General features: G+C 36.1%; 3 protein-coding genes across 6 annotated transcripts; 1 reads left to right on the top strand and 2 right to left on the bottom strand.

Annotated features, from left to right (window-relative positions):
• The first annotated feature begins 1,989 nt into the window (after positions 1 to 1,989).
• Positions 1,990 to 4,996, top strand: LOC122291742 (cyclic dof factor 2-like). 2 transcript variants are annotated; one of them, XM_043099675.1, is made up of 2 exons: positions 1,990 to 2,181; positions 3,212 to 4,996. In XM_043099675.1, the coding sequence occupies exons 1-2, from the start codon at positions 2,050 to 2,052 to the stop codon at positions 4,508 to 4,510; spliced, it is 1,431 nt and encodes a 476-aa protein (XP_042955609.1). In that variant the 5' UTR covers positions 1,990 to 2,049; the 3' UTR covers positions 4,511 to 4,996. The 2 variants fall into 2 exon arrangements, with proteins under 2 accessions (XP_042955609.1, XP_042955611.1); XM_043099677.1 differs by having other exon boundaries at positions 1,992 to 2,181; positions 3,278 to 4,996.
• A 439-nt stretch (positions 4,997 to 5,435) lies between these two features.
• On the bottom strand, positions 5,436 to 10,467 carry LOC122291741 (probable inactive leucine-rich repeat receptor-like protein kinase At3g03770). 2 transcript variants are annotated; one of them, XM_043099674.1, is made up of 7 exons: positions 8,850 to 10,467; positions 8,207 to 8,337; positions 6,895 to 7,135; positions 6,476 to 6,669; positions 6,335 to 6,381; positions 6,108 to 6,219; positions 5,436 to 6,011 (listed from the first exon to the last, which is right to left on the bottom strand). In XM_043099674.1, exons 1-7 carry the CDS (start codon positions 10,186 to 10,188, stop codon positions 5,808 to 5,810), a joined length of 2,268 nt encoding a protein of 755 aa, XP_042955608.1. In that variant the 5' UTR covers positions 10,189 to 10,467; the 3' UTR covers positions 5,436 to 5,807. The 2 variants fall into 2 exon arrangements, with proteins under 2 accessions (XP_042955608.1, XP_042955607.1); XM_043099673.1 differs by having other exon boundaries at positions 6,476 to 6,678; positions 8,850 to 10,461.
• Positions 10,468 to 13,835: 3,368 nt separating this feature from the next.
• Positions 13,836 to 21,975, bottom strand: LOC122292453 (chlorophyll(ide) b reductase NOL, chloroplastic). Of its 2 annotated transcripts, XM_043100814.1 has the most exons (13): positions 21,572 to 21,973; positions 21,010 to 21,078; positions 20,517 to 20,578; positions 20,308 to 20,394; positions 19,396 to 19,463; positions 19,267 to 19,315; positions 19,107 to 19,192; positions 18,013 to 18,070; positions 16,971 to 17,021; positions 15,137 to 15,187; positions 14,594 to 14,635; positions 14,133 to 14,243; positions 13,836 to 14,006 (listed from the first exon to the last, which is right to left on the bottom strand). In XM_043100814.1, the coding sequence occupies exons 1-13, from the start codon at positions 21,837 to 21,839 to the stop codon at positions 13,959 to 13,961; spliced, it is 1,050 nt and encodes a 349-aa protein (XP_042956748.1). In that variant the 5' UTR covers positions 21,840 to 21,973; the 3' UTR covers positions 13,836 to 13,958. The 2 variants fall into 2 exon arrangements, with proteins under 2 accessions (XP_042956748.1, XP_042956749.1); XM_043100815.1 differs by lacking the exon at positions 21,010 to 21,078 and having other exon boundaries at positions 21,572 to 21,975.
• Between the last annotated feature and the right edge of the window lie 323 nt (positions 21,976 to 22,298).

Genomic DNA, 22,298 nt, shown 5'->3' with positions numbered 1-22,298 from the left:
CTTGCACCTATTTTTCCCCCTCCAAGGAACCATTTAATTAATTAATTAAAAAGAAGAGTTCTGCTTGTGTAATAAAGCACATATAAAAGAGGGCGCTCTAGGCCGGTCGGGTGTCAAATTGGTTTTCACACCGGCCAATCAGCAAGTGCTACATAGGTATCTCAAAAGCAAGTGAACTGGACCTGTATACACCCGATCGACTTCTACCTCTCATTCCTTCTCTCCCTCTCCCACATGCACCCAATCGACAAAAGCCCCAAAAAATACGACGTCGAAGTTATACACCAATTGTCTTCCCTTCATCCCATTTCCTCCAAGCACGGCCTCCCTCACAGCCAAATAAACATTATGGTGCACCCGGACATATATGGGGTCAACAGCTTGCAAGCTTTTTGCCAAAATATTTGCCATAACCTATTTCCTCACTTGGAGTTTTGCAGCATCTAAAGCATGATCATCACCTTCAGAGAATCTACTGATTGTTTCAACAATTTATGGTACACCCATATCTTTAATACTATCCAATAGATCGGTAAAATTTTTATGTGTAATCACTTTTGCGTACTCTTTTGTGCACTCAAGTGATGTGATTGGTTGTGTATTAAAAAAATTTGATTCAACCAATCATATTAGTGGAGTGCGTAGAGAGTACGTAAAAGTGACTGTATGTAGCATTACTATTGGAGATTTGTTTGACACGTGGTTAATATACTATCTATGTCTGAAGGACTTGTTACTAAGTTCTCACTCACAAGGATCTTCTGAAGTTGAGACTGAATAGCCCTCATCCTAGATTGATTAAGCTTAAGAGAATCAACATGATGTGGACGCCGACTGGAACTAGTGCAGATGGGGGGAGAGCGAGGGAGAGAGAGAGAGAGAGAAGGAAAGGGAGAGGTTGATCGGGTGTATGCAGATCCAATTCACTTGCTTTTAGGATGCCTATGTGGTACTTAATGATTGATCGGTGTGAAAATTAATTTGACACTCGACTGAATTCAAGATTTTTTCCATATAAAATTCATTACGAATACAACAAAAAAAAAAAAAAAAAATCAGATTTTTTATTTTTTAAATGCTAATTGATGTGGAACCTTTTCATATTAGCAGTATTGGATGTGTCAATTAAGTAAGCTTGTAAGTAAGTTTTTTTCTAAAAAGAAAAACAAGATATGAGATTGGGTGTATATCTCTAAAAAAACAATTCATTACAATTAATACTGCTAAATAAATAAGAAAAGGGTTTTAGATCAATAAATTGGTTAGTACCTTGCGAGTTGAAACGAATGGCCTTCAATTACTCTGGAAAACACAATTTCAATGCCTTCCAGAAGAAGGAAAATTCAACAAAAATGATATTTCCTTCTATCAAACCCAAAAGCCAAAGCCACTGCTGTCAGCCTTTGGATCCTCGGCCACCATCGGTGTGTGCCCCAGAACCAAGCCCCTTTATGCTGACTCATTTCCCTGCTGGCACTACCGACGACCTGCTCTCCCGATTATCCCCAAAATCAATAAATAATAAAGAAAATACTAGTAGAGTCTGTCTAAGTTATCATTCAAAATTAAGGTTCGATTATATTAAATTTTTTTACTTAATAATTAAGAAATTGATTATTAATAAAATTATATATTTTTTCTTAATGATTAAAAATCTAAGATCTTGTTGAAAATAAAGAAAAAATTTAAATACACGAGCACTTCTCTAAATAACAATCCACCGCTTCGCTTTCTTGAAACAATTTAAATCAAATATTTCTTACGATAATTTAATGTTGAATCGGGATGCATTTAAAATACTGCTAATTTTTTATTTATGTTATTTATAATATATATTTATATTTTTAGACAGTGCTACTTTTTTTTTTTTTTTTTTTATAATTTTTCACTAGTGGATAAATTGTTGAATTTATTTTAATTTAATTTAATTTTATAAAAATATTAAAATAATGAAGAAGAAGAAGATAGATTAGCTTATCCGGTAGTGGGTTAAAAAGTGTGTTTTTCTCTGTTTCATTACTTTTGGAGCCTTTTTAGCTCTCCGTGGCCATGTCTCAACTACGAGATCCGGCCATTAAGCTCTTCGGGAGGAATATTCCCGTGACGGACTCTCGGGTTCCATCGGTTTCAGAAAAAGTCTCCGACTTGGAGCGTCAGACACCGTCAATTCCTACAGTCATGGTAATCCGACACTTCCACCTTTGGCCTTCGTATATATATTTTTTCCTTCCTTTAAACGGTCTGTTTCCATTTATGGAAACTTGGATTGTTTGGCGCTTCCAAAAGTTGCTTTCTATTTTTGTAGGAAACAGCAGTATATGACTTTGTTTTTGCCTTTTGGTTACTCAACGCAGAAATTCTTGCATGGTTTTGGATTGCATTCTTGATTTACTTTCTAATTCTAGATTCATTGATATAAGCTAAGCTTTGAATGTTGCAGAGTCTGCATTGAAATACTACATAGGAGCTTCTGTTTACTTTATAGTCAACACGAATAAGAAGAAGTACATACCCCAACTAAATAATCAAAGGGAATGGAAGGGAAAGACGTGATGCGATTATGGGTGGGTTGCAGTTTTTCTTTTGTAAAATAAATAAGAAATTGAAAAATCTCAGTTACCGCGGGGCATCGGGATAATTACAAAGTTATAAACTTTTGATACAGGTAACATCCAAACACTAAATCCCTCAGCAACGAGTTATAGGATCGCTAGTGTGAATACGTTTATACCTCCAAGAGCAGTAAATGACAGAGTTAAGGAACTCCTTATGGAGTAATAATCTATAATTCAAATGGATTTGTGTGATATCATTGCACTTACAACTGACTCTTTGATAAACCATTGGGTGTCTTTGGTTTTGGGTATAAAGAACGAAACATGGATTGGTGATATTGCGTGGGTTAGACTTGTACCCCGGGGCCCGAGTTCAGGGCTTTTGTACCTTGTTTTTAGTGTTAATGTTACTCTTTATTACCCATCTCTATGGTCTTTTATTAAAGAATTACAAACCCAAATCCATCTAAGATATGGAATAAGGCATGCTAGATTTGGTTACATAAATTATTGTGGTTACTGCATGCCTAATTGAGCTTTAGGATTCCATTTCTGTTGCTGGTAATTATTTATTTTTAAATTCTGTATTAATGAGAATATTAGCTTCGGCAATTTGAGTGATTTACTGGTCTGTCCAATTGTATGTTCAATAACAGTATGGATGTGAAGAAGCAACAATAACTGAAGTTGATGACCCTTTCATGGAATCATCTTGTGAGCAGGATAATCCTTCTGAATTAGATACTCAAAGAGAGACTGACAACCAAAATCCTACACAAGAGAACGAGGCCAAAGTAGAGCGAAATTCTGAGCAAGAGAAAATTGGCAAAGGCGGTGCAGGTGGCCAAGCGAAGGCTTTAAAGAAGTCAAATAAGGTCCTTCCTTGTCCTCGCTGCAATAGCTCGGAGACAAAATTTTGCTATTTCAACAATTACAATGTAAACCAACCTAGATACTTTTGCAAGAATTGCCAGAGATATTGGACAGCTGGAGGAACAATTAGAAATGTTCCTGTTGGGGCTGGAAGGCGCAAGAATAAGCATTCATCCTCACCACATCAACAGGTAGTGGAGCCCTCTAATGTATTACCGGTCACCAGAACGGATAGCCTTAGCTCTGTCAGCAACCAGCATCCCTCATGTGCTGGACTAGAGTTTAACAAAGATGCTCCGCTGTGTGAATCCATGACAAATGTTCTTAATCTCAAAGACCAGAAGAAAAATGCTGGAATTGGGCCTTCAGCTTCAGAGGATAGTAGTGATGAGCCATTGCCATCTGGCTCATCCTTGGCAGCTGCTGCTCCACAGGGTTGTGAATTTCCAGAAAAGGAACTCATGCAGGTTGGTCTCCCAGGACACTGCAACAGTTTCATTCCAACTCATGGACTGCAGTGTTACCCTATTTCACAATCTGCTTACCATTGGAACCCCGGTTGGAATGCAACGGTATTTGGATCCAGTGGCAGTATCTCTAATCCCGGTCATATGGGCTCTCCACCTATGGTGCCAGTTCCTGGCTTCTGTGCACCAACATTCTCATTTCTTCCTGCCCCGTATTGGGGTTGCATGCAAAGCTGGGATGCCAGCTTGGTTGGATCTACCGGCAGCCCATCAGCTTCATCTTCTACCAGCAACGGCAGCTGTTCAGGTAACAGCTCACCGACCTTGGGAAAGCATTCAAGGGATGCAAATCCACAGTCTGAAGAAACAAAGGAACGGAGCCTTTGGGTACCTAAGACACTGAGAATCGATGACCCAGAAGAGGCTGCTAAGAGTTCCATATGGTCTACTTTGGGTATTAAGCCTGAAAAAGACAAACCCAGCATCAGAGATAGCATTTTTAAAGCTTCCAAATTAAAATCAGATACCAGTTCTCGTACATCAGATGCTGATCACATTTTAAAAGCAAATCCGGCTGCTTTTTCTCGCTGTCAATCCTTCCAGGAAAGCACTTAAAATACACTTTTGTAGTTTAATATATATGCACAATGTTTTGGTGGATTGGCCATGTATTTTGGAAGCCAATGTTGTATGAAATGCACCGGAACTCCATCGTTTCTGCATCTGCTGAGGCTAGGTCTTGAGATCAATGGTTTAGAATATGGCAGTGACTTGCGGCATCCCTCTCCCTTCTTGCATTTTCATATTAAACCAGTGTTCCAAAATAGATTACACCTCTAAGTGATAGATTACACATGTATCTCATGTTTAATTCCATGAAGAGAATTTTCATTATTCAAGATTACATCATTTTGAGGAGGACTGCTACCCAAAATTCCATGGAACGATTTCGAAATTACAGCAGCTACGATCAAGACTCTCTTCTTATCTTCAAATTTCTTTTCCTGTTTCTCTCTCCTCCTGGCACTGGAACTCTTGCGTGTCTTTTAAAGATACTTGTTCACTGAATATCTTATTTATGGATTTGGTCATTGGTGTCAACCCCTTGAATCTTGATATTAATTTGAGCCCTGTCAGGTGTCCTGCACAATTGAGGTGTCTTTGATAATTGCAACCAGAAAATCCCCACAGCGATGGTTATGGTGAATTTGATGGCTTTGTTGATCACTTTGTACTGGTGCAGCTAGGACCATTTACTATCATTCACTTGGCATAGATGCCTATGATATAGTGGTTGACCTTCGAGATTCCTCAGTTGCTCCTTATTCTTTTGAAAACCTTTTTAAGTCCTCATGAAACCTTTCACATTGATTACAAGGTAAAAGTTGCTTCACTGACCACAAACTATTTGTCAAGACTTTCTGAGTTTGCCTTAAAAAAAGAGTATCTTTAAGTTTGATGGTGTTAAGCTAAATCAAGTCATCTCCGCAATGTAAAACGTTCCATAAAAAAAATTATAAAGGAATGACAAAATCTAGAATGAAGAAAATTATAGCTTTTATTATGGATGATTGATTTGGCATATCACATATGAACTTGACATCATTCTGGTAGACCGACTATGGCCATCACATTTACTCATATGACATTTAAAACTAAAAACAAAAAATCCTGTCAAATACCCAATCTTAAGTCCAATATTCACTAAAACAGAAAAAGGGAACAAAGAGGCTTGAAAGATATATTTGTGCATGTATAGGCATATACAAGAGACATTTTGGAGCGGCCATATGGATGCTCTCATCCAACGCCGTTGCATTGGACTCGTATATGTCACAGCAACACTGCATGCTAATTCGTGCGTGCATCAGGAAGTTGTAAAGCTTAACATTTCTCTGGAGAATTCCACAGCTCAGTCTTCATTGGTCTGTGCGGCCGCAAACTGTAAATTCCAAAGAACATCTTCAACAGAAGGCCTCTCAGATGGTATGCTGGACAGACACCTCACACATATCTCCATCATTGTCTTCAATGACTCGCCAGAACACTCCTTTTGTACTGTCGGATCGGCAATACTTCTTCGAGATGAATCATCAGTGGTTATGCTTGCTTGTACCTGTGGACGTAGCAGAAGCAAGTAGCCATATTAACGTAGTCATAATATTATAGTTTCGAAGTAATATGGTTTTGTGATATGAAAGGAAATACTCACGAGATCTTTTATGATACCAACTTCATTATGAAACATGATTGACCTTCCCAAAATGATCTCCAGTAAGATTACTCCTATGTCGTATACATCATTCTTATCCTCATGTTGTATCCTGAGAGAGAGAGAGAGCACTACATTAGCAACACTGTTACACAACTGAGCATCTGATATCCATCAGAGCACAGACGTAGTTTTTGTGCAACATTAGGACAAGAAGATCTTCTTACCTTGCCTGAATACTTCCTTTTGGTCCAGCAGATGAAACTCCACTCACCTGACGGACTCAACCCAAAATTTAACCGAGAGAATTAGCATCAAGGAAAGAATATTTAGTTGAATGAAGTAAAAACAAGTTTCTTTTGCCATACCGTTCCTCTGTTTTCGGCTAACTGAGGCAGATTATTACTTTTGATTTTAACATGAAGATTCTGATCTAAAACAACGTCTGTTATCCTCAGGTTATTTGAGTATAATCCAGGAAAAATCCCCGTGTGCAGAAATTGAATTCCCTTCACAACTCCGATTGCAGCCGCTATTCTTTGTGTCCAAGTAAATTTTTGTCCTGCAAATCCTGCCAAACCAAGTTTCAGTCGTAATATCCAACTGATGGAGACTTTAAGACTGGATTCTTGAATATGAATTTGATTGCAATTTGCGGAGGATTGAAAGCTGATTGGATTTGGTCAGTGCTAGAAGAACTGATGACTATGGCTTACTTCTCTAACCAAATAAAGTATTTGCCGGATATAGGTAACTGGTAGAAGGATTGAATGAGAATTGACTGTACCAGAGATGTAGTCTCTTAATGTCCCACTTGGGATAAACTCGAATATAATAAATAATCTGCTGACGCTTGAGTCATCCTGGTAGCACTCAAAGCAGTGTCCAAGAGCACTGACCAAATGGCAGTGTCTAAGTTTTGACATCCGCTCAATCTGGGGCATATATGTCTGGGGGCTGTGCCTCTTTCTCATTTTCAAGCTCCGTATGGCAATGAGACTTCCATCAGAAAGTATCCCTTTATATTCCTGACAATGTAATGGAAGCAGTACTTGTTAATCAGAGAAAATTTGCATATATCTTCAGAATCAGAAGCTAAGAATGGTTTAAAAAAAAAACTCTAATGACTCCTCTAATAAACCAGTATTTCATTACTGCAGTGCAGAAGGTGTGGAAACTACAGCAGAGATTATTCACACTAGTGGCAATCTTGATCTTCATGGAAGACTTCTTCCAACAAACACGTGAAAAGAACTTTTTACATGAATCGGCTAAAAGCTACCAGATCCCCGAATTACTGTGATGGCATTGAAAAAGGAGGGCGCTCTTAGAGGAGGCTAAATTCTGTTCTCTTGTAAAATGCTTGATGTAACCAACTTCAGTCTCCCCCATTCATCCAATCGGTCTATCGGGGTGACAGAACACTTCAAATTTTACCAAAGATTATGTTTCATTCAAGTCATTGGTAACAGCTTGAAAAGAGGGCAGTCTTTTTTTTTTTCAAAATAAAAAAAGATAGAGGGCAGTCTATATTAATCTAGATTAAACAGCAGCATAAAAATGCAATAGCCATGTCCATCTGCCACAGACAGACAGGGATATACATGGTCTGGGACATTAAACATGCATTTGACAAGCCTACACTTGGAGCATATCCAACACCAAGTTCAGACGAGGAAGAGAAGATCCACGCTATACTGGCAGTTTGATAAAATACCTCTTCAATCCCGTCCTCCATTACAATTCAGTTCTATAAGATAGGTATAGTATGTACTACGTAACATGAAATTGACTTTCCCGAGGGTATTATTACTTAATATAGCTGCACTTATGTCATGGGTATCCAAAACCTATAAAAGTATTTTAACTATTGGAGTTTGTTCATTGACATGGACACAGAGTTGTTTGAGTAGGAGAGTTTATTATCAAGTTGTATTAGTTCTAAAGAATACAGGTTGGCCATTAAATCCTTTCTACAAGTCAGCCCCAACTAGGCCATGTTCTCTATTAAATTCCAGGACAAAAGTACAACAATATAATGAGATACTTCTTGAGATGATTGGAATTTCGTTTCTGGTTTAACTATATGAAAAATGTACCTGACCACTTGAGCCTTCACCTATGAGAGAAGATGCATGAAAGTTATTTGTAGCCTCCTTGAGCTCCTCCAAAGTATAGGTTCGATAAGCAGGAAGGCTAGCTCCCAGCTTCATTGTCTCTGATATATACCCTGCAAACAAAAGATTTGAAACAGGCATACTGTCATATGCATATACAAAAATGATACTTAAGAACTCATCTCACAGAGTTATAAGTTAAAGCAGAACCTGATATACCATTCTGAAAATACAAGCAATAATACTGTCTACAAAAAACAATCTCTCAATGTTTTTCTTTTAAACAGGAGCTTGAATGGCATTCATATCGATTGACGGATAACTAAATTGGCTGAAACTCCATTTTGTAGGCCCTCTTTGATAAACAAACTAAATCCATCTAGAGAGGTTACCTCAGCATATATTATAGGGAGTAGAGGCAAAGGGGACTCTCAAGATTTTGAATCTGTACTATGATGAGGGTGTGGGTTTAGAGCACGAGGAGTTGATGGAGCATAAAGAAGAGGTTGGGTAGGGAAGGTCTCGAACTGTAAGTACTACAGAGAAAATAAAACAATAAAGTAACACGAAGCAATAAAACTCTCGTCCTTCAGAACGAAGAAGAAAACTGAGAAAGATATCTCACTTGCATCTGAAAGTAATTTTGCTGTGTTTACTGGAGACACGCGCTCGGTAATTGACTTTGTTGGAGGAGTTTTTATAGAAGGCTTAATGTATGCCCTCCTGATAACCAAGAAACCCACCCCAAGCACTGCAATAGCTCCCACCATCCCTCCCACTGTACTTGACGTAAGAACTGCTTTGGCAATAGGTCTACTATGCTTTTGCCCACGTAGAGGAATGTTTACTGCCAGAGCTTCATTGTGGCAAAGGTTTGAAGGATGCTGTTGATCTTTATCATTTGACAAGCAATTTTTAGCATACAGCACAACCCTGCTTTTGGAGTCCAACTGCAAACATGTTGGCAAATTCCCTACCAAAAGATTTGAGGATAAATTGACAAGAGTAAGCTCATCATTGCACGACATGTTTTGGAAGAGCATCCCAGTGAACTTGTTTTCCGATAAATCGAGATAATTAATTGAGGGCAGTGACAGCAAGGATGGCAAAAATGGTCCAACAAATTCATTCAAAGAAAGATCCAGCTTTTGGAGCTGATAATAGGAGCCTAATTCGGCAGGTATGCCGAAGCGAAACCTGTTCTTTCTGAGCACAAGAGAAACCAACTTGGGAGCCAAAGTAGGGAAATGCGGCCCAAAAGAATTATCTTCCAAATCAAGAACTTGAAGGTTTGTCAAGCTGCTAAGATCAGGCACTTCCCCTGACAGATTATTCCTTGAGAGAGCAAGAACTCTTAAGGCCTGCAAAGTTGTCACAGAATTCGGCATAATCCCACTAAGTGAATTGTTCTTCAAACTCAGCACGGCCAAAACAGGGAGTGAACCTAGCCAACCAGGAACTTGACCTGTGAACTGGTTATTGTCAAGTATGACAGTTTGGAGGCTCTTCAGAGATGAAAGCTGCACTGGAATAGTACCATTGAAGTAATTTGTGCTTACATTTAGTATTTCCAGTGAAGATAAACTCCCAATACTTCTAGGCAATGGCCCCCATATACCCAGAGAAACCAAAGAGAGCACTTTCAAGCTTGATAAACTAGCTAGAGCGGCGAAGAAAGTATCCGATAAGAGATTTTGGGGCGGTGGAGGAACACCATCGTTGCCAATAATGTGCAACTGCGTTATGTTGTCTTCATAGCATGCTAGAGTCAGATATGGAGATGGTTCAATGCTGCAGAAGTCTGTTTTGTTGCTGAAGCTACTTAAAGCTAGTGGGTAGTCAAGAAGCCGCTGGATTTTCAGAAGACTCTGAGTTTGAGAGGGTTGCAGCTGGTCTGAACGATGGGTAGCAAGAAAAACAAGCAGCAGAAGAAGATGAAATGAATACAGAACTGGTTTCGCCATCAGAACTATCAACTTAGTTGGAAGTTGGAAAAACAGTCAATGGGTATGATACAGTACTTTTGAAGAACCAAAGTTGCAGACACGCCATTGAATAAAGGCGAGCTCTTTCTCCTCTCTCTCTAACTTCATACATTTTCAGAGGAAACCTGGTTGCCTGGCTTATTAAATATTACTCTACGAGAAGACAAATTTCCTACTCTTAAGAAAGACAAAAGCCAGGTGTTGGGTATGACTAGACATTGCAGGTAACGAGATAGCATGTTTCGTTTACACCAAACTCAGAAAACGAGATGCCAACTCCTAATTGGTAAGAATTAGGCGAGTACGTAACATTTTTACTAACCCAGTTGGCCTCCTCTCCTGTTGTTTTGCTTGTGTTACCGACTTATTTATTAGGCCATATCTTCTCGTGTCCATGTATTAGTTTGAGATTTAAATGCTACATTATTTCCTAGAAAAGTCAAGAGGAGCTCACAGCCTCAGACTTCATCTCATCCCATGCATTTACATATAATTAAAGAGAAAATTAAAAAGTGACAATCAATGAGATAGGACTCTAATATCACATAAATATATTAAACATCTTAGATACACAAGCGAGTGAGACTAGATATAGTTTTAAAGTATGTAAATTTTGTGTATTTTATTTTAAAAAAAAAGTAAAACTCACTTTTAAAAAATAAGTTTTTTATACGGATTTTAAATTTATCTATTTTTTTCAATAAAAAATTGTGAGATTTGCATATTTTAAAATTATATAAATCATTTCTATGAACAAAAATAAACACCACATAACAACAAATAAGTTTTTATCAATTCGTACAATTGAATATAGTATCATGCTTTATTCATCCCCAGTACTCGAGGGGTCATGTTTTATTTATTAGTATGTAAAAGTTTTATATTTGAGTAACGTTATGTACAGTCATTTTTACATATTTTTTGTGTATTTTATTGATGTGATTAGTTGGCTCAATTTTTTTTAATATACAACTAATCATATTACTTGAGTGCATAAAAGAATACGTAAAAGTAACTCATTTTTATTTATTATAATATATATGCAGATTCTGCAACAGTGAGTCTCACAGTGACGAGGGTAAACTTCTATGGAAAAAGAAGTGCAATAACAAACAAATAACAAACACACGCATATATATATATATATATATATATATATATATATATATATATATATATATATATATATATATATATATATATATATATATATATATATATATATATGTATAGGTGTCAGATGACTCATATGCAGCTTTGTCTTCTACGTTCAGAAACAACCAGGTTACAACGAAAAAAAGAGAAAAGGATCTTGGTGTTATAACATTTTTGGAGGAATGCATGTCGTATCTTTTGCCTCTATGGCTGGCAATGGCTCAATATCAGACTAGATCAGTTGGTCCAGTTTGAGTTGGGGTCACTACTCTTCTAAACTCTTCTAATCTTTGGTGCAAAAACATAGGATTCTAAGTTTTAAATCTAGAAATTACTTGGCTTCGTTAGGGAAGTGCAAATATATGAACCAGCTTTCACCCTTCCGGTGTTTGTCATTGAATGCCAAATCTTTGGACTAATGCTACAAGCATCACGATCTTTTTAAAAAGAGTAATGTTACATACAGTCGTGGAATTGCAAACGCCGCATAATCGATTTGAAAAAGAGTGGAGTCTATAATTAAAAAGTTAGTTTTTTTTTTCATGTAGGTCCTATATTAATTCATTTTTTTCAAAACGACTGCATGCCGCTTGCACAACCACGACTGTAAATATCATTTCTCTTTTAAAAAAAAGCGAAATACATGAATTATTATTAAAAAAATTAATTTTTTTTCATGTAAATCTTGTATTTATTCTCTTTTTTAAAAGAATTATACATACACTTATACGCTCTATTATTATAAATATCATATTTCTCTTTACATTAAGATTCCATTTGGTGTGCGTGTGCAGTGGAGTTCGTTTACTATGCTTTTCCCTTGACAAAATGCCTTAGGGAGGGAGGGCATGCATGCTTGCGGCAGCAGCACGCCCTCATAGAGGGTTGGCCACTCTCATGTAGATGAAGGTCCAACCTCATCGAGAGGTATGTAGAGAATTTGTCCTTCTTTGCACGTTATATGCATAGGCCCTTCCAAAAGAACAAAATAGAAATGCTACTATTTTTCTTAACTTTTATCATTCCATTTAAAAAAAAATTACTGAAAATATATCACATTACTAAATATGAATAATGGTGACAAAATCAACAACATTTCTTTATCAAACATGTAATAATTGGTTGTTGAATATCACATTCTTTGGAAGGGGGTTATAAATGTGAGAGAAAAAGGACAAACTTGGGTTACGTCAAGTGGTTCACGGGTTGAAAGCAGCTGAAAGCCACAGAAAGTGTTCAATACTCCTTCCATGCCAACGAAACAAACAAGCACAGTGTCTTGGGTCACGGGCGGGCGCGCCACAGAATTTTCAAGTACAGTGTGGGGAGTGCTCCAGTTGAAGGAGCTCAACGAGTGCTCTCATACAACTAAATTATCATTTTAATATGCCAATTATGTCAATCATATCAATCACACTATACATATATGAGTTAATCTCAAAAACATACTTTACTTTATAATTTAAGTCATATAAATTTAAAAAGTAAATTCTCTTTATAAACTTATCATTTCTCTCTCGTACGCACGCACATATACAGTAATATTATTCATTGTTTTGATTTTGTTACCGTTAATCATATCGATTGATTGATGTAATATATTTTAAATAATTTTTTAAGTCACTTCGTTTGATTAAAAATTATTTAAAATATAATAAAAATACTTCTATGCCCCTTTTATTTGCCTACTCAAAGTAACCGCTGGTCACAAGAATTTTTTTTTACTTAATAATTAAGAAAGTGACTTTAAGTGTATTAATATTTTTTTTTAATTTTTTTTAAAATGTTAAATATATTAAAAAAATGTGAAATGAAAAAAAAATTTACAAATATAATATATCAGTTAGAAGTGTGACTGATTATAAAATTTAGAAAAAAAAATTACATTTCTCTTAAATTTTTGTACTTCTTATTTCAGGGCCTTGGGTACGACAGATGAAGAAGGCCGCCTGAGAAGAGCATGCTCGTTCATAATGTACCGGGTCTACCCATAAACAGCCCACCGGCCGCCCGACTTTGATGATGATTTTTTTTTTTTTTGGGAGAAATACTTTGATGACTTGTTATAGCAGCATCCATCTCATCAATTGAAATGGAAATGAAACCTTATACATCAATCAACGAACCCCTCAAAAGGCAATGATCTCATTCAACTTCTCTCTCCCAGATTGGAACATCTTGTAGATCAATAACAAATTGTAAAATAATTGCGTCATTTACTTTAGACCATCTAAAAAACCCTTAGGTTTTGGCTCAAGTGGTACGATCCTTGCTCTTGATGGTTTGCTCTCTCTAAGTAGGTCTAAAGTTATTGGATTGAATTCTTTTAAATTATCCAACGTATACTTGCGGAAAACTCATTGTCGAGAGCTTGTGCATTCTCTAGATTAGTTGGGACTTTGTTCCCATACCCCAATTGCCAATAAAAAAAGAAAAAGATCATCACAAAGATTCTCAAAGGACAGACACGATTTACCTGAACCGACTTGTATTAATTGTAAAGAATACAAAAATGGAAAATGATCATGGCAATGTTACGACAAGAAGACCTGTAGTTTAGACAAGATATACAAAAAAAATAGACCTCTGAAACTTTAATCTTCAAGCAAATATCTGTTTCTTCTGGCACCAAAAGCAAGTCTCTGTATAGCAAGGCAAATAGAAAGAACAAAAACATGATATGAAGTTCTGGTATAAATTCCTGAAAAATATTATGTGTATATGTTTGCTCAAAGGAAAATAAGGAAGACAATTTTTCACTTCTTAACTGAGAATATCTGGGAGTAGGCTTTTATCCCAGTGAGGAAACGAATGTAAGTGGGCTTCATCGATCCATTTGCAACACAAGATCTGATATTAGGAACAAGGTAGTCTGCGACCTGTGAACCCCCAAACCAGAGAAGGGTAAATTCAAAAAGAAAATGAACAAAGCAAAGCATTCAATTGATCTACATTAATTGACGACATTGTCTTGCTACCCAAACACCGTTTACTCTTTTATCCCCTACAAAATGCCTCTTCAAACTCCGCCTTTTAGAGAAGGACGATACCATTTAACTGCAATAGCCTGACTGACTTCTTTGTCTATCTATACCATTAATTTGACTAATTGGAAACTATATTTGTCAATCACAGAAACTCACTAACCATTGATGAGCAATGGCTTGTTAAAGACCATCAACATATGGTTAATCTAATACTCATGACGGGATGCATAATTGAATCATACCACTTCAGCAGGTTCTGCCAAAACATTGATGAAAAACTTGGCCTGCAATAAAGGAGAAAGCTTATTTCAGGGACCAAAATCCTGTTGAAGAGATGTGCCCATGCATACAGACACAGTACACACACACACACACGTATGATTTCTACAGTTTTATCTGAAACAAAAAAGATTATTCAACAGAATAATTTTTCAAATACTTATCTCCAAACCATTGGACAACAATTGGATAGAATTGAAGAAAAGATAGAAAATCCAATTTCTACCATATCTTCAAAACCTGTTTCACAGACTACTGAAAAACCTTTGATTATTTTACCAGAGACAAGGCCAAAACTTGCAAGCCAAGACTTTTGATAAAATTGATCAAATGCTCAAAGATATAAAAAAAGAAAAACCTTCCACTAGTGCTTTAACTAGCAAAGAGGAAGATGGTTTTGTTCAAACTACAGATGAAGACTCCTCCAAAAGTGATTCTTCAACTGTAAGAAATATTTATATGTGTGTGTGTGTATATGTGTGTATATATATAGAATTCTATTCAACCTGCTTCGTGGTAGCACCAGACATTAGAAGATCGGTTGTGACCATTCCAGGCTGCAACACCCAAAGAAAAGAATAAGGGATGATGAAAGGATGGATAAAAGAAGAGGATGACAAATGGCTGTTTCCATTATTAAATGTGCAATGAAAATTGATCATTACTACACTTCATAAATCATTAACATATCAAGGGTAAAATGGGGGAAAGAAAGGTAGATACAAATTACACATGCATTAGAGCACACACAAAGAAAGAACAAAGAAATCACACAACAATCCACCAACCCAGTGCAAACCTGCCAGAAGATGCAGTAATAAACCAATTATATTTCTAGGCTTCTTCTATTTCCAACCTTTATTGTTTTCCCATACCCTCATTCATGATAAATGTGTCACATCATTGCCAATGCATCATCTCCTTGAGGCATCACTATCAATTGTATTAAGTCCAAGGCTAGGTATTTAAAGCAAACTACTAGTTTCGCCTCACATTTATGCATGCTCAACAGCATAAATCATTAAGAACTCTCAAGTACTCCACCTGATTTTATTAGCATACGATTGGAAAGAAATGATTGATCCTAAGGAAAGAGAGATTAGATAATACTCCTATCAGTGCAATGGCCACTTTCTCCTACCTGGCCTCTTTGAGGCCCAGGCATAAGCACCCTACCTGGCACCCTTTCCCTTTTTTTGCCAAGAGTGATGGATCATGCATTGTCACGGTAAAAATAATCCAACTTTGCTTCCTTTTGAGTCACTTTGAACACAATATTAAAAAATCGAGCATGCATATGTTTCAGTTAGCTGGTTTTGTAAGTAATATAAATAACTATTGCCTAAAACCATCCACCACTTGACTCGCATTTCGTGTTATTACTCAGCACTCTACTTTTATTTGTCTGAATGTGATCGTGTCTTCCATGCCAATAGCAATGCATTCTAAGAGGATCAATCCACCACTTGACTTGCATTTCAATGTTATTACTCAGCACTCTACTTTTATTAGTCTGAATGTGATCGGGTTTTCAATTTCAATAGCAATGCAATCCTAGAGGATCAGTCCATTATCCACTAATAATTGCTTTCAACAAAGATAGTTCAGCAAACCATCCCAAAATTATGAGACTGCATAATTTTTTGTTCTCACCACCAAGACTTCATCTTTTGTGTTGTTATGTCATTCACTCAACTTGCAATAATCTATTACAAATAAGAACAGTAAAATTTTCCTAGTTAATTATAAATATCTTTCACCATGAAGAAAATCTCTTAGGTTGACTTATTAGTTATAGTTCCCAGTTTTCTGTGTGTAATAGTTACCGTGTATCAACTACCACTTTATGGGATAAAAAATGATAACGAATATGGTGGCTATTTGCTATCTAGTTCACCAGCATTCCAAGCAAGAGAAACCAATATTCTTTTTTATTTTGATTTCCACATGCTACAAATGCATAATAATGTTTCATTTTTCAGAAAGAAACTCTTATATAATGTTTTTGTTTGTACATATAGCATTCAAACTCACAGCTGGTAAAATTATATATTAATCTACACATTTCCAAGTAAATTTATTAATATGTAAAATTGTAAATAATAACATCTATATGTTCTTCATCACCTAAGCATCACCAAGTCCAAATCTAATTCGAGCTGGCCCAGTGACACGTGGTGTCATGAGAACAACTTAGCCTCACAGTAGTGACTTGTGTGCAGTCTATTTTTGTTCAATGATTTGATATGGTGGAGTGTCTTTTCTTGCAATTTTTCTTTCACTAACAATGATCAGCATATGAAGTTAAGTATAAGATTAAATAAGCACAATAAGCCATACCGACAAATTATGCACCACCACATTTTTAACATCTTGCATCTGCAGTTCTGCCTGTAAAAAGATCAAGATCCACATAAGAAACGCAGAAAAATATTTCAAACAGTATCATACATTTATCTGTCCGATTTAGATCAAACACAGAGAGAGACAGGAAGAAGATAACTGAAGAAGAGACCAAAGGGAAGTGTAAATTCAAAATTATACCATCTCCTCACATCCAGTCAAAGAGTGATATAAATCTCACTATGAGAAATCATATATCACTTTTCAACCAATACATCCGGCACTCTTGTCCAGGAATAATGGAAATGGCATACTATGTTAATCAACCTAAGATATTAACATACTCAGACATTGTGATGATGATAATGATCAAAACGTGCATCACCGTGCTAGTTCCAGTTGACATATATCTCATAATTTAAGTTTGAATCCTGCTACAAGTATGTTGCAGTGGGGCGAAATTTAGCTCTATGGGGTTCCTGGGCATACCTTTCTCATGTTTCATTATTCAGCCCACAGGGAGGGGTGCACCACTTCCTCCTCTACCAAAAGAAATAATGAAAATAAGAACACACACTAGTCCTAACTAATTAGGTATTACAACTTGTGGTTTTTTTTCTAAAATCCTATATCAAGATAAATAAATAGCAAAATAAAGGTTTAACTACCAATTATACATCAAAGATTTTCATGATACAAAACAAAATCTAGGCAAGTCCACAAATTACTTAAAAGCATCTCTTGAAACATTCCAGTTACCATTTCTGAAAAACATGTGAAATAGTGACAACTTTCATCACATGATCAAGCTGATTAGTTTCTTAGTAGACTCCTAAACAAGTTGTATCACAAGCTGAATCCTGACTTGGTAAATGGAAGCAAAACAGATTACTGCTAAAACAGTTTCAGGGATTGGCACCTAAACTAATTAAGCAGTTAGGCAACAGATACAATAAGCAAGGTGACAAATAAACAGCACAAGTGACTTTTAATCTAAGTCCATAGTCCTGAAGCTTTGCAAAACTAGTTGATGGTATACCTGCAATGATTTTGTTAAATGCACCACACTTCGTTTTGTAGCTCCATATGCAGCAAATCTATCAAAACAAATAAAAGAAAAACAAAAGATACAATATGACGTTACCCAGCTATTTGATTTGAACATGTGACGGGCTAAGGTAACTATTCGTGTCATCTGAAGATTCACAAAATGATATTATCTTGCAAGATACAATGGAAGCATTCTTGAAAAAGCCCAACCGCAAGCCACAGGTACACCCACAGGTGAACCATGTCCGTAACTGTAGATATACCCAGTGATGAACATAGAGATATTTCAATTAAAGCTACCAATAGGGCAGCTAAAGTGGCTAAGGTGGTAGTGGGTGGTGTCATTAACAAGGTGGGGAGGGGCCCATGCCAGTGGCTGCATGATGGAGGGCAGTCGGTCGCTATGGTTAGTGAAAGAATTGATGCAAGCAACATGAAGTTGACAATACTGACTGAAACAAAATTACTTAGGTTAGTATTTGGTGCTGGTGATGTTGGAAGCAAATTGAAGTTGCATGGTGGGGTGGGTGTGTGTGTGTGAGAAAGAAAGAGTGTGTGTTCTCAATTTCAAGGGGAAATTGAAGAATCCCAAATCTTAATTGTTTGCCTTTTTACCTTGTCTATCCCCAAAAAGCTTCATTCAAACAACTGAACCAATAAAAGAGCCAACACAACAATGCTAGAGGAAAGTGGGAATGAAAAGTTTTGGGGTTATTCTGTTTCACCTTCTTTCCTTGTAATTTTTCCCCCATCAACTAAGCGCAACTAATCAAATAGAAGTTTTTTCTGCTTCCCTTTCATGGAAACAAAGAAGGCCTTTAATGAGCATGAGTCAAATATTAGATAAAAAACTTCATATAAATTTGGATCAATGGAAATATACTATTTGGGATAAAATACAAGTACTTCTGGGGGATATATATATTTTTTTCTATAAAATTAAATATACCAATAATTATGATATAGATGGATAAATGCGGTGCTACAATTCATATTCATACTGACATGAGACAACTCTTGATGGTAAATTCCTGGAAAACCAAAGCATTAAATAATCAATATCCATGAAGAGAAACAGGGTACCTAGGGGTTGGTCTTCCATCTGAACCAGCACCATCAATGTTGAATATATGACCCCCTCTCGGTTGGTTTAACATCATCTTTATTGCCTGAAGAACAGGTTAACATTCAGGTCTGACAAAGGCCTAAAAACAGGCCACTTAAGGAGAAAAGGAAAATCTACCTCTCGACAACATATCATCAATCCGAGGGTGTTTGTAGTTACAACATCGCTGCATGATAAAACTCCATATTATAAACAACTCAGAAGATGGAAAAATATAGTGGGACGGAAAAGTGTATAAAAGCTCACATAAGATCTTCATCTGAAGCTTCTGCCAATGGTTTATAGCTATATGCATTTGATCCTGCATTATTAATCTGCATCACTCTCAACAGAGTAAGATTTTAACAACAGAACTGAATCTGCTGCCGATTATTACATCACAAATTCAAAACACTATTAACAGGAGAAAAAGGGAAATTTTGGGCTGAACTCATTGACACCATGGGTTTGTCAATGGAATTTTGAATCTTAGCATCAAATCCTAATGAGAAGAATGAGCAGTCAAGAATCCAACCTAAATGATTAAAATAGTAGGTTAAGAGACCAATAAATACACAAGCGCACATAACTAAACAGACACCTATAAAGTAACACCCCCTCACATCCATGCAATCAGACTCTATACCATGTTAAAGCATCCAATTCAAAACCTTAAGCTTGTGGGTGGAGAGGCCAAATAAGTAATAAACTTGTAACCAAGCGCACAACTAGTTGGCTGTTTTGAGGTAGCGTTATGGAATAAATAAATCCGATCCCCCTACATACCATTAATAGAGCATATATAGTGGACCTCTAGCTGAATAATTGTTTTCTTCACAAGCTATTATACTACACTATACTTATCAACTCGCTTTTTCATGATTATTAGAAAGATGTACGCTCCTCTAACTGTTGAAAAGACAGTCAATGGTAATTTAATGTCATTCAGAAAGTCATTTTATAACCAAAGATAGCAGCATCGGTCATTATATAATACCAAGCTTGCTTAAGTTCCATACTACCAAGTGAAATCTACAGATATCCAGCTAAAAACCATTTCCAAAGGCAAGCACAAAATTTTAATCATAAATCATACTTTTATCCAGATTAAGAGAAGCAATAGTTAGAATTAAACGTCAAGAAAATAGATAGCAAAGACAAAAGATCTAACATTAATACCCATATATCAATGTAGTTCAAGTTTCTTTGTGCAAATGCAACTAAATTCTTCACATCTTGTCCTTGTCTAACGTCACATGTGGTAGCCTGTAAAGGAGGAAGTGATTCACAACCAGCAGAAGTACAACAAAAGCTTCAGCCACAGAGAGAATGTTAGGTAGCAATAACAAAGGCAAATTTTCAAAAAAAAAAGGTCCCTGAGGAGGTACCCACACATGCTGCTCCCCAAATTCTTCTCTCAGGCTCTGATGAGCAGATTCAATCCGTTCAGCTGTCCAAATAATTAGTTAAGCAGCTGTAAATCCAGTCTTTTGGTGCTTGAATTGCAAGCTCAAAATAAAATTTGTTGTCATTGTTGTGTGTCTGTCTATCAATATATTTGTAAACCTTGCTCGATGGAGAATACGCATGAGCTTCTTATGCATTCACAAGTTACTAATGAAATGAAATTTCTTTGGGGCCTTTTAAAAAAAATTCTCAAAATTGCTCTTAAATATTAAATCCATTCTTTGTGTGTCTCATCATGATATCTCCAATTGTCATAATACCCCCATATATAGTTTTGATCTCCTCAATGTTGGCTCTAATGAGAAGCAAAATTCTAGGACAAAATTGATGGTATGAAAAAAATTCCTTCGGCCAAATAGTTTTGATCATTACAGCAACAAATTATTCATCAAGGAGATTTATGTAAACCCATACCTGATCTTGAGCAAATTATGACATTGTCGCCAGCTTTTAAAAACTCTTTAGCCAGTGCATACCCTATTCCTGAATTTTATAAATATGAAAAAAGGAAAGGGGCTAGTAAAATATCTGAAAATTGTGAGGAGGTTTAATCATTACAACTTTCTCAATTTCCAACACAAAATATAATAAATAATTCAACTTTTTCAAATCCCAAGATAATAATAATATTAAAAAATAATATTCTATCAATATTTTAATCAATTTTCAATTTTTATCTCAACATTTAACTCAACTAAACATCCAAACGCAATCTTAATCTCTATGATTCAATATGATATTGGAGCAACACAAATTCCAAGAATACTTTGGTAACTGAATTTTTCAGAAAAGAGTGGACAATTTCAAATCCGTTCCCTAATTTCAAAACTCAGTCCGGACGTTTAATTCTATGGGATCGAACTAATATTTCAAAAAAAAAAAAAAACTCGAAAGAGAAGTACTAAGTTAGCAAAGCAGAACCTCAAAAACCATAAAAGTTCAAACGAAAGAGAAACTCAGAAGCACAAAGACTGACCTTTGGTCGACCCAGTGATCAGAACGTTGAAAGGGGGGACTATGGGCTCCCCTTGAAGAGAGGCTTGGGCCTTTACAATCCGAGAGTTCAAATTCACGGCACATGGGGAATTCTGGCGGGAACAAACGCTAAGAAAACTGCAGCAGTCAAGTTTACGAATGGAATTTTGTGGTTGAGAGAAAGGAGAGAGGAAGGAGCCGTGGGTTTTGGGGTAGAAAAGAGGAGAGAAGGAAGGGGAAGTGAAGTGGATGGAAGCAGTGATCGCCATTGCTTAAAGAAGAAACCCGAAAAGCTGAAATGGATAAAAGCTTCGTACTTGGATTTCATTGATTTGAGGACCGCCAGAGGCTTTTTGTTTTTGTTAGATTCCTCTCATGTCTGTTACGTTTTTTTTTTCCCCCCAGAAAATACTGTAACAGTAGTTGTTAAAAAGGATCTTAAAGGACTTCAATTTTTGAAAATATATTAAATTAACATTTAAAATTTTAAAAATTATAATAACTGTGGTTTTTATATTTAAAAAACTAAGTTTGATAGTTGGAATGTACTAAAATCAATTTATTTCAATCTAATTTTAAGCTAAGTCTAACACTAAACACATAACTATTAAATTACTAAAATTATATTAATTCAAAACCTCCTTATACTTAAAACCCACAATATTTTTCAACTCACCGTCTCTTTACACGTGAGACATATAACTTTTTTCAACTTTTCATAAATAATA

The sequence above is a fragment of the Carya illinoinensis genome, chromosome 13 (genome assembly GCF_018687715.1).
Source record: "Carya illinoinensis cultivar Pawnee chromosome 13, C.illinoinensisPawnee_v1, whole genome shotgun sequence".
In the NCBI taxonomy this organism is placed as follows: Eukaryota; Viridiplantae; Streptophyta; class Magnoliopsida; order Fagales; family Juglandaceae; genus Carya; species Carya illinoinensis.
Note: the sequence above shows the minus strand (reverse complement) of the source record. Positions and strands in the feature narration are given on the sequence as shown.

What these genes read in the sequence shown, in the direction of transcription:
- LOC122291742 (XM_043099675.1), top strand. Translation starts at nt 2,050, where the DNA reads ATGTCTCAACTACGAGATCCGGCCATTAAGCTCTTCGGGAGGAATATT. An exon ending in CGTCAATTCCTACAGTCATG is followed by an intron (nt 2,182 to 3,211) that starts GTAATCCGACAC and finishes GTTCAATAACAG; the next exon opens with TATGGATGTGAAGAAGCAAC.
- LOC122291741 (XM_043099673.1), bottom strand. Translation starts at nt 10,188, where the DNA reads ATGGCGAAACCAGTTCTGTATTCATTTCATCTTCTTCTGCTGCTTGTT. An exon ending in TAGCCGAAAACAGAGGAACG is followed by an intron (nt 6,382 to 6,475) that starts GTATGGCAAAAG and finishes TGAGTCCGTCAG; the next exon opens with GTGAGTGGAGTTTCATCTGC. An exon ending in AAAGGAAGTATTCAGGCAAG is followed by an intron (nt 6,220 to 6,334) that starts GTAAGAAGATCT and finishes TCTCTCTCTCAG; the next exon opens with GATACAACATGAGGATAAGA.
- LOC122292453 (XM_043100814.1), bottom strand. Translation starts at nt 21,839, where the DNA reads ATGGCGATCACTGCTTCCATCCACTTCACTTCCCCTTCCTTCTCTCCT. An exon ending in TTGGGGAGCAGCATGTGTGG is followed by an intron (nt 20,395 to 20,516) that starts GTACCTCCTCAG and finishes CCTCCTTTACAG; the next exon opens with GCTACCACATGTGACGTTAG. An exon ending in TGGTGGTGCATAATTTGTCG is followed by an intron (nt 15,188 to 16,970) that starts GTATGGCTTATT and finishes TGGGTGTTGCAG; the next exon opens with CCTGGAATGGTCACAACCGA.